Source organism: Schistocerca piceifrons, chromosome 3 (assembly GCF_021461385.2).
Source record: "Schistocerca piceifrons isolate TAMUIC-IGC-003096 chromosome 3, iqSchPice1.1, whole genome shotgun sequence".
Classification (NCBI taxonomy): domain Eukaryota; kingdom Metazoa; phylum Arthropoda; class Insecta; order Orthoptera; family Acrididae; genus Schistocerca; species Schistocerca piceifrons.
Window position 1 is genome coordinate 731,686,752 of NC_060140.1, and position 12,120 is coordinate 731,698,871.

At 44.6% G+C, this 12,120-nt stretch overlaps 1 protein-coding gene across 1 annotated transcript in view; it reads right to left on the reverse strand.

Moving 5' to 3' along the window:
• Nucleotides 1-2,302: 2,302 nt before the first annotated feature.
• LOC124789529 (lysyl oxidase homolog 3) overlaps nt 2,303-12,120 on the reverse strand; it is a 143,462-nt gene continuing 133,644 nt past the window's right edge. Inside the window, exon 8 of the mRNA XM_047256923.1 lies at nt 2,303-2,753. Coding sequence (XP_047112879.1) covers nt 2,631-2,753 — 123 coding nt within the window. The 3' untranslated portion in view covers nt 2,303-2,630. The remainder of the gene's footprint in view (nt 2,754-12,120) is intronic.

The window sequence follows — 12,120 nt, forward strand, 5'->3', positions numbered from 1 at the left end:
TCTGGTTGCCAATATTGTAGTTAGAGAGCCAGTGTTGAGAACGGCAAACAACAGCATAAATAATAGGAACATTTATATAACAATTATTCCACCCGCCGCCCCACATCACGTCATTCTTAAGAACCAAGTCTAGCACACTGTGAAGCCTGGAGAGAAAAATCTGTAGTCTGAACTGGGGAATATGCAAAGGCCTATAATAAAGTGAGTTTCTTAAACTACTTATTGCATGACATACAACTGCCTAACTGCTTTAATGTAATTAACTGTCAGAGATAATGTTTATCTCATGCGAAAAGTACGATGCCCACAGTAAGGAGTTAAGGTAATTTCATTATGTTGCCAGAAAATATGTTTAATTTATTTAATTATGAATATTTTCTTTTATGATAAATAATGGATTCGTTTAAGATGTTAAATGCTGTATATTTATATGTATTTATTTACATGTATCTTTGGAGTTTATTAAGGTCAGTAGACCAAAGAATCTAGAATGCAGGAATGTCTGCAACTTTCGGGCACATGTTGGCTTGCCCGCCACTTCTTTGTCTGTATTGGAGGGAGATGGACATGTTTATGTGACAAATGCAGTGTAATGGATTTAGAGTATCAATGTTCATAGTGAAAATGGTGTAGTTACTAACAAAAAGTACGAATAAATATAATTTTAGCTGAAAGTATTTCAGATCTGGTGTTGTTTATTTCAAACAAGAAGAAGACCCAGGCCATGCTTGTTGGAATGATTATTTTGCAGACAAAACTTCGAGAACCACCTAGACAAACGAGATCTGCAGTGTGTGATCTTTCAGCAGCTACTAAAAAATAAGGCTTGCTGAAATTGTGCTGGAACTAGTCGTATTATTCTCATTCAAAAACACGTGGTGAGAGTGGTCCTACCACAATATACTGCGTAAGATTCCACAATTCTTCAGTTATCTAAGAAACGAGATAGGTAACAACCAGTACACTGCCTGCAACAACAATGTTGGAAGCTGTACCTTAAAAACCAATTTGCAGTTGCCTTTCATATATCCATGGTGGAGTTCAACACTGTTTACGTTTACTAACTGGCAGTTCAAAATGCATATGAGGAGCTTACAGACAAGCATTTAATGTACAGTGGAGCAAATGTATTGCCTAGAAAGTTGAGCATATGCACTTAGAAAAATTGTCCTGCAGGCATAAAGCTAATTGCAGGAAGTTTATTGCCATTCTTAGAAACATATGAGAAACTGGATTATTAAAGCCACAAAGAATAGGTTGCTTGCTCTGTAGTAATTGGGAAGTTGCTTTTGGATTGGATGGTAAAAGATTTTACGATTAGGCACCCTTCAACTCAATTCAAAGAACACAATGTGGAGAGTATTGATGGAGAAGCAATGGGTTCAAATGCCTTTAAATCCAAAATTCAAAAAACAATAATGCTGTGACTTACCAAAGGAGAAAGTGCTGGTAGATAGACATAATAAAAAAACACACACAAAAAATTTCAAGCTTTCACAACCCAAGGTTGCTTCATCAGGAAAGAGGGAAGGAGAGAGAAAGATGAAAGGATGTGGGTTTTAAGGGAGAGGGTAAGGATCATTGCAATCCCGGGATTGTGCTCAGCTTTAACCAACACTTTTTCAACTTTTTTCACACCAGAACTCCAGTTGCTTTCTAGTTCACCTTTATTTTTATTTTCACTTTAGTCTAAAAAATTAACGTCCCTAAGGTAAGTCTTTCTGCTCCCGGGATTGGAATGACTCCTTACCCTGTCCCTTAAAACCCACATCCTTTCGTGTTTCCCTCTCCTTTCCTCTTTCCTGGTGAAGCAACCTTGGGTTGCGAAAGCTTGAAATTTGTGTGTGTGTTTGTGTGTTTTTTTTATTGTGTCTATCTACCAGTCCTTTCTCATTTGGTAAGTTACAGCATCTTTGTTTTATATAGTGACAGGTGGCTGTCTTTCTGAGTAATAGTGGTTGAGTTTAACTCATTACTATTTTATGTAAGCTATTTGTGTTAATAAGTCAAAGAAAACTAAACTTTCTTTTTTGACCATTAGTTTCCTTTCTAAAATTATTCAATTTAGGACCTTCTTACAGTCACATAATTTTAACCCTAAAGGAGTGGTACACTTTTTATAAGTATTCGAAAATTCACAGGAATTCACAAGTGATATGAGAAAGAAAGGGTAAACAATGAACAATAGAAATACTCTCCACCATCCACTATACAATATTTCTGTAGATTTATACAAATGTCAGGTGAATATAATTACAGGAAATGTCCAAAAAGAAGGTAGTTGAATTGTTTGTGCAAGCCATCAGTTTGTAAAAGCACATTTATTGAGACTTTTGTACAAATTGATTGTTAAATGAATTTATTACTGAGACTGAAAAATATTTAAAATGTTCAAACTTCTTAAATATTTGTGCACTATGTACAGAAAAAACAACATATATACACACTTTTTAGTTTATGGTTGCATGTGCAGTTATGTAGGTAGTTTGCTACATTATAAGTTAACATGTCCTTAATTGTTCAACACTTCTCAGTTCTTGAAGAACAAAATTGTCTTCTTGTTAGGAAAATATGTTGTGTTTTTAACATTCATCACCATATATCTTCATCTTCTATTATCCTTCATATGCTCATGGCCGTTGTATTGTGCAGTTGAATACATGTGCAAATGATTCTGAGTAATACAAAGAACAAACAGCAGCATTATTCTCATATGTCATCTCAGCAACTTTGAACTCTGGATTTATTGATACCTGAAACAAAGAAGTAATTTTGATGTTGACATTTTCATTAATCATAAAAGTTCATATATTGAAAAAAAATTCAATGTTTTTATTTATGCTGTGTGTTATTAAACTACTAGTTGATGACATAATTTAAAATGAGTGATCAACAACAGTGAAGTATGAACATAAGAATGTTGAGTTCACCTTAGTAATAATATTTTTCACACACTTAGCTTCTTTCATAGCCGTAGGTAACCCCAGCATAACATCCAACATTTGACTTTTTGATCATAATTTTACCATAATATGCATTGCTATCCTGGCTACACACAGACAAACAGAAATTTCTATGCACCCTGTCTCCTTTACCTTTTTATCTGTATACAGTTACTTATATCTCTTCTCCACCTTCACTCTCTAGTCTGAACAACAAAGCAGAAACACTCATTCTCATTACTTGGCCACTTTCTCTAAGTCTTTTTCAGTAGCAGAAAGCAGCCTCTGGAATGATCTCCCTCATTACACAGAAAACCAAATGACATTTCCAACTTCAAAATATGGCTAACAATATACCCACTAACTGTCCAATCACATTAAAGTGACCACCTGTCCGAAGCCTGAATAACCACCTATTGCAGTATGGACCAATGCAAGATGTGCAGGAAAAGAGTCAATGAGGTTCTGGATGGTACCAACAGGGATGTGAAGTCATGTCAATCCAGTGCCACAGTCAGGTGTGCCATGTTTCTCAGTTGAGGATCCATGGCATGAACTGCCTGATTGAGGTGGTTCCACAGATTATTGATTGGGTTTAAATGCAGCAAGTTTGGTGGCCAGGGAAGTATGGCAAACTCATTCTGATGCTCTTAAGACCATGCACTTACACTGTAAGCTGTGTCTTGTTGGTAGATTCCAGAATGCTGAGGAAAAACGAACTGCATGTATGGATGGACGTGGTCCCCAAGGACAGATGCATACATCTGTTGATCCTTTGTGCCTCCCAAAATGATGAGATCACCCATGGAATGCCATAAAAACGTTCCCCAGACTGTAACGCCTCCTTCTCCAGCCTGGAGTCTTCCAATGATTGTTGCAGGGTGTTAGTTTTCAGAGATTTTACACCATACACACCACTGGCAATCTGTCCGATGGAGCATAAAATGTGATTCATCTGAAAAAGCCACCTGTCACCACTCCGCAGATGTCCAGTTGCGGTACTGCTAAGAAAATTTCAGCCTTTGTTGCCAATGAACAGCAGTCAGCATAGGTGCATGAACCAGGTCTTGCTGTGGAGGCACATATGCAGCAACACTCTCTCAACAATCATTGAGGAGACACAATTGGCAGCCTCTTGGTTCATCTGGGTCATCAGTTGCTCAACATTGCAAATCTGTTCTCTCACACATCTCTCTGCCACTGTTTTTCACCCCCTCATTTATGGCTCGTGATCCATCACAGTTGCTTGTTGATGGTTTTAGATAGATTTTGCCATGCATATTATACTTTGACCACTGCATCTCATGAACAGTTTACAAAATTACTGGTTTCAGAAATGATTTCACCCTTGGCCTGAAAGCCAATGATCATGCCCTTTTTTTTACTCCATTTCCACGTTACAGCAATGACTGCACTGTTTTCCATTTCATCCCCCTCCTCCTAAATGCTTAATATATCATCCACAGCTAGTGCTGGCACCTGACATCTGTGAGTGGTTATTGCACTCTGATGCTGAACATAGGTGGTGGTCGGATTAATGTGGCTGGACCACATAAAACATCAATAATACCTGCCTTTGCTCTCTATGCATCTCTTACTCCATTAAAGCTAAGTAGCTATCTTTCATATCTTCTGATTGCACCTTTATCATTAGTAATAATTTAAAAAAAGTCTCTCCCATCAGATCTTCCTTTTTTCCCAAAACTCGTAGATGCTGTAGTCTTCTTCCTCGGAACTCACTATATCATAAAATCTCTTCTTTGCACAGCCATAAATATGGGATGTTTGTAAAGTCTCTAACCATTTCTGTCTTAACGTTTAAGTTTTGACTTTTTTGCAGCTAATTTAAAAGAATGTACACAGTAGAAGAAATAACAGTTGTTGCTGCTGACTGACTATGTGGAATGTCATATAAGGAGGCATGGAATAATTTCATGCATAAATTTCAAAAACCACGTCCTACCAGAGATGCTACTAAGAATATGGTCAAAAAATTCAAGCAAACTGATTTTGTTACTAATGAACAGCATTTGGGAAGGCTAGTGGTAGCAGATGAAACAGTGGAATCATCTAGGAAGTGGTTACTTCCAGCCCCTCAGCATCAACGAAGGCTCAGTAGGGAACTTGGGATTGCACACACCTTTATGTGGAAAACTCTGACTCATTTAAAAAAGGTGCTTACCACATTGAAATTGTTCATGAACTTGGATATGAGGACTATGCCACCAGACAGGCTATCTACATCTACATCTACATCCACATCTACATCTACATCCACATCGATACTCCACATGCCATTGTGCAGTGCATGGTGGAGGGTGCTCGGTACCATTATTTGTCATTTCCCTTCCTGATCCACTCACAAATAGAGCAAGGGAAAAGTGAATGTCTATATGCCTCCATATGAGGCCTAATTTGTCGTATCCTACCTTCATGGTCCGTGCAATGTATATTGGCAGTGGCAGAATCGTTTGGCAGTCAGCTTCAAATGCCAGTTCTCTAAATTTTATCAATAGTGTTTCTCAAAAAGAATGTTGCCTTCCCTCCAGGGATTCCAATTTGAGTTCCTGTAGCATCTCTGTAACAGTGATATGTTGTTTGAACCTACCAGTAACAATCTAGCAGCCCGTCTCTGAATTGCTTTGACATATTCCTTCAATCTGACCTGCTATGGATCCCAAACACTCAGTACTCAAGAATAAGTCCCACAAGCATCCTATATGTGATTTTCTCTATAGCCGTTCTTTCCTATAATTTTCCCAATAAACTGAAGTCAACCATTTCCCTTCCCTACCACAGTTCTCACATTCTTGTTCATTTATGTATATACAGAACAACAGCAGTCTTATTACACTTCCCTAGTGCACTCCTGATGATACTCTTGTCTCTGGTGAACACTTGCCATTGAGGACAACATACTGGATTCTATCATTTAGGAAGTCTTTGGGCCACTCACTTATCTATGAACTTTGCACTATGCTCTGTGAATAATTGGATGCTGTTATAAATGCATATGTAACGCAGCACAGTCAGTTCAGTGATGAGGCAACACTTCACACTGTGGGTGTGTGAACTGATATAACTATAGGATTTGGCAAAAGAACAGCCATATGCATTATAGGAATAGGAAATGCCAAAGGATAAGTGTGTGGAATATCACAAGATCAATAGTGTACGGACTGTTCATATTTGCTGAGATAATAGCAACAGGTCACACCTATCCTGACCTAATGGAATAATTTCTGGAGCCTCAGTTGATTCAGGATGACATTCTAGATACTATCATCTGACAAGAAGATGGACTACCTCCACATTTTTCTGTAACTGTCTAGGACTACAGGTGAATGCCACTTTCCCTGGGTGACAGATTGGCCGTACATCACTGAGACTTAGGGCTCCTATCTTGCCCAATTTGACCCCATTGGATTTATCTTCTGGAAATTTACCAGCTCTGAAGAATATCAAGTGAAAATCACTAATTGTCAACAATTGGAAAGCCATATATTTGTAGCTGTGGAACAAATAAATATGTTAGTGAGCTTGTTTTGGGCTACACAGGAGTGTGCTTACATTAGCAGGGTCATCACAATGAAATGCACTGAATTTGTGTTAAGAAGTGTATGTTCATGTTTATAGTCTATAATAAAGTGTTTAACATGTTCCCTGTGGCTCTGCGCACCACGTGTCCCAATGCAATTATTTACATCCAATTGACATGAATTTTGGTGACTTCCTGAAATTGTGGAAGCGATTGTTACATCAAATTTTAAGCTGGAAAAGGCTCAAAGGTATATATTCTGTTTTACAATGAGATAAATAATTCAAATGTGTTATTGCTTCCATTTGGCCCAATGGTGACCTGATAACACTTTTTACTGTGTCCCAATTGTTTGTGCTGCACTCTTTTAGCACCAAATGCTACAGAAAACAGGTCACATATTGTTGTACATTAAAACTGGAATTTGTTAGTGTTTGCAGGTAAGAAAAACTGCTTTAAAATTGTATTAGTGCTAGCAGCCAAGAATAGTTGCTTGAAGGTATGTTTGAAAGTTATGACATGATTGTTTATGCTCTATAGTAGTTATGGTTGGCCACAAGATATAATGACATTTCATTGCATATTTAGCTAGAAATGGATCCAACTGCTTCTGGGCTGCCAGTAACAAGGAAGTGGAGATGTATTACACCAGCAGATGAGGAGAGTTATGCTACTATCTGAACTACTACCTAAATAAAAGTGACTCCAGTTATTATGATGTCTCTCCTGCATCTGACGATGAGCTAGCTTACAATCCCCAAGAGTCAAGATCCTCTCTGGATTTAAATGTAAGTGATAATGACTCCTGTCCTGATGAGGCTCATAATACCATGTGTAACTCTGATTGTAGTAACACTGTTCACGTTTACGTCGCACTTCACTTAGCGTAGACCGGGACTGTGTCCTAGGCATGCCCGATGTTAACTGACTGCGCATGGCCCGTGCTGCCGGAGTTGTTGTTTTTGTTGTTGTCATGCCGGCCAAGGTCGTGTCCGAATTCTCGCGTGCCCTCTGGTGGACGGGACTCTACTTGCGGCAACTACCGTCCATGGCGCCGTGCCAATGTGCGCCTCCTGCGATCTTTCTGGTGGCTACTACACTCCTCCTCCTTCAGGGGGGTGAAGCCACTGTGATCCACTGCATCGGAAGGTGGAGCGTCGGGCAGGAGCGATGACCTCCACATCGATTGGATGGCCGGAGTCGAGGGGATCTGCCAACCCTCGAGCCGGAACCTTCGAATACGGCTGGAAGTGACCCACACGAAGAGGCCCCCGTCATCCCACAACTGGAGCCCGGGATAGAACGGGCGACAAGCCGTCGAACTCCTGATCCTGTTCCACCCCAGGAGGGGCAAGACCCAGTGGCGGGGACGAAGGGGAAGGAACGACCACAGGTGAACCAACCTCCTGAGAAACCGGGCCTGCTAGGGGGGCTGGCTCTCGCTGGGGCATCTCGAACGATGGCGATGCCGGTGCTGGAGCTACTGGAGGCTGCCAAGGCTGAGAACCATCGCAGTGCGGCAGAGGCACAGCGGAGAGAGGAGGCAACGTCCCCTGTGAAACCAACACAGGTGCCAGCAATGGGGACGCCGGTGTCCTAGAGGGCGGAGGGTGGGTGCCCGAACGTGGACGTAGCTGATTTTGGTGACGACGTACCACCTGGTCCCCCGCCTGCAAGGTATAGAGCCGGCGGCCATTTCGGCGCAGGACCACCGCTGGTATCCAACGTGGATTGCGACCAAACCCACGGGCCCAGACCGACATACCCAGTGGAAAGCCAGGTACTCCGTTTTGTGAAGACTGGCGAGGACCAGGCCGGAGGAGGTGCAGCAGAGTCCTAGGTTGACGCCCATGGAGGAGCTCTGCGGGGCTGCGTTCTCCCATTGGTGTGGTCCGGTATGCCGTCAAGAAAACTGTCAATGCTTCCTCCGCAGGAAATTCGTGCACTTACTTTTTCATCTGCGTCTTAAATGTGCGCACCATGCGCTCGGCTTCCCCATTCGATTGTTGATGGAAGGGGGGAGAGCAAACGTGCCAAATACCGAAGCGCCTACAAAAATCCTGGAAGGTCTGCGAAATAAACTGCGGTCCATTGTCCGAGACCAGGGTGATTGGCAGACATTCCACAGAAAAGATTTTTGCTAGTGCCTGGATTGCAACTTCTGAAGTGGTTGGGGAGCAGCGAACCACATATGGGAATCGGGAATAAGCATCAATGACAATGAGCCAAAAACCGTTGAGAAACGGGCCCGCAAAATCGATGTGAACACGTTCCCAAGCTTGGGTTACCGGCGGCCATGAAGAGAATACTGCCCTGGGAGATGCTTGTTGGCTCGCACACTGGGAACAGGCAGCCACCAAGTGCTCAATTTCTCTGTCAATACCGGGCCTGTACACATGTCTGCGAGCCAAGGTTTTAGTATGGGAAACACCCCAGTACCCCGCATGTAATAACGTGAGGACCTCCCGTCGTAAACTCGCAGGAACAACCACGCGAGGAGCTGTATCATCGGTAGCCAGAAGGAGAACGCCTTCCAAGACCGAGAGGCGGTCCCGTAGAAGAAAATAATTACGAAGAGGGTCCGAGACCCGGCCCAGAGGGCAGGATGACCACCCCTGCTGAATGAGGCGAACGACTTGCCAGAGAACTGGGTCAGCTGCTGTTTCCCTGGTGACTCGAGAACTAGTGATTGGGAAGCCATCAACTGCTTGGCGGGACGCCTCATCCAAATGAAAACACATAATCTCCTCTCGATCGAACGTAGGATCCGGGCCCACCGGAAGACGGGAAAGAGCGTCGGCGTTGGCATGCTGTCCTGTAGGGCGAAAATGAATGTCATAATGGTACTTAGAGAGGAACAAGGCCCAGCGCTGTAGTCTGTGGGCCGCCCTACCCGGAATCTGAGAGGCGGGGCCAAATAACGATTTTAACGGCTTATGCCATACAAGAAAGGGTGAAACTTGGTAACAGCGTAGACAATGGCCAAAGCCTCTTTTTCCACCTGGGAGTAATGGGCCTGCGCGGGACTAAGCGTTTTAGACGCAAACGCCAGTGGTTGCTCGGAACCATCTGCATTGCGATGGGCCAGGACCGCCCTCACCCCATACTGTGAAGCATCTGTAGCCAGGACCAATGGCTTATGGGGATCAAAAGTAGCCAAACAAGGGGCTGACGTGAGGAGGCCCTTCAACGAGGTGAACGCTCGCTCGCATGCAGGGGACCAATCAAAAGGAACACCCTTGTGCAGAAGGCAGTACAGGGGGTGGGCTATAGTGGAAGCCCTGGGCATGAACCGGTGGTAATAGGCTATCTTGCCTAAAAAAGCTTGTAACTCTTTCAGCGAAGCGGGCCGAGGAAGGTTGACGATACCTTGGACCAAACTGCCTAGTGGCTGGATACCGTGCCGAGAGATGGTGTAGCCCACATACTCAATGGATGGTTGAAAGAAGGTTGACTTATGCAGGTTGCAACGCAAGCCCACAGACCTGAATTTGAGAAAGAGGGTGCGAAGGTTGTGCAAGTGTTCCTTCGTGCTGCGGCCTGTGACAATTATGTCATCCAGGTAATTAATACAATGAGGAATTGTCGACGTGACATGCTCAAGATAACGCTGGAATATCGCCGGGGCACTGGATATTCCAAAGGCCAACCGCTGGTATTGGTAAAGGCCAAGCGGGGTGTTGACGACCGCCAACCGTTTGGAGTCCTCATCAAGTGGTATCTGATGATAAGCCTCCGACAGATTGATTTTCGAAAAATATTGGCCTTCCGCCATGGAGGAGAACAATTCATCAGCACGAGGCAAAGGATAGGTGTCCACCACCAATTGGGAATTAATGGTGGCCTTGAAATCGCCACAAAGACGTAATTTTCCCGAGGGCTTCTTTACAATAACGAGGGGCGAAGCCCACTCACTGGAAGAAATGGGAAGAACGACCCCTAGGGCTGTCAGCCGGTCTAGCTCTTCCTTTACCTGAGGGCAGAGAGCCAAGGGGATCTGCCTCGCGCGTAGAAAACGTGGGCGAGCCGACACCTTCAACGTTAAGTGAGCTTCAAAATCTGAAACACGCCCCAGGCCCTCCTCAAAAATATCTGGAAAGTCGGCGATCAAAGATTCCAATGATTGATAGGGAACATCTTCGGAGACCAACTGTATGGTGTCAGCGATAGAAAAACCGAAAGCTTGAAAGGCATCCAGGCCAAAAAGGTTAGTGAGCTCGCATCACTGACAACAATAAAAGTAATAGGCCGAGTGACTGATTTGTAAGTCACGTCGGTAGTGAATTGACCCAGTAGGGGAATGAACTGTTTACCATAACCGTGTGGACGCCGGTAAACTGGCGCCAACGGGGGCGATCCAAGGTCGGAATAAGTTTGTGCATTCAACAACGAAACTGCCGCGCCCGTATCGACTTGCAGTTGTAACCGGCGCGACCGAACCGACACCTCGATAAAGAGTTTGCGTGCCGATGCGTCGCTAGCCTGGCCCGATGAAACTTCCTGAATGTCAACGTCCATGTCCTCTGTACCTGCTTCCTTCGATTCTTTTGAGGTTGAGCGGCAAACTTTAGCAATGTGACCTTTTCTATTACATTTGCGACAAACGGCCCAACGCTGGGGGCACTCTGACCGATCATGATGTATATAGCACGACACACAGGACGGCAACAGGGGCTGGCGGCCGGAATTCTGTTTACACGCCGTGCGGAAGCGGCCGCAACGGCCGGATTGTACCGCTCGCACGTCGTCCACCCCTGACACAGTGGACGCGGCTGCGCCGCCCTGAACCGCCGCGACGTCGCACCACACTTCCAGCTGTTGACCTGCTGTGTGAGAGACTTCATACAATTGAGCAATGGACAGGACTTCCTCGAGGGAAGGGTTTTCTAACTGCAGGGCCCGTTGCCGGACCTCCCTATCAGGGGCTGAACGAACAATGACGTCGCGTACCATAACGTGGGCGTACGACTCTCGCGACTGCTCCGTGACAAAATGACACTTGCGACTAAGACCGTGCAGGGTAGCGGCCCACGCCCGGTAAGACTGATGGGGCTGTTTCTTGCATTGATAGAACTCGACCATAGCCGCCACAACATGCGTGCGGCGGCGATAATATGAAGACAGCAATGAACACAATGCGTCAAAAGACAAGGACGAGGGTTCCTGCAACGGCGCTAGCTGCCGCAAAACTTGATACAGCAAGGGAGATATCCAAGACAAGAAGAGAGCACGACATACCTCCGCATCGGCAACATGAAACGCCTGGAAATGCTGCCGAAGGCGATGTTCATATGCGTCCCAATCCTCCACCGTCTCATCATACGGGGGAAAGGGAGGAGGGAACGGCGCCGGAGCAGACGGCGTGGAGAGCAACGCCGGAAGCACTTGTTTCATGGTGGCCATGAGTTCTGTCTGCTGCGCAACCAAAACTCGCACCAAATCCTCCATGCCGTGGAGAAGCTGCAAAACCGGAACAACGACGCAACACGCGAAAGAACAACCCTACTCGTCGCCAATTGTGTAGTAACACTGTTCACGTTTACGTCGCACTTCACTTAACGTAGACCGGGACTGTGTCCTAGGCATGCCCGATGTTAACTGACTGGGCACCGCCCGTGCTGCCGGAGTTGTTGTTGTTGT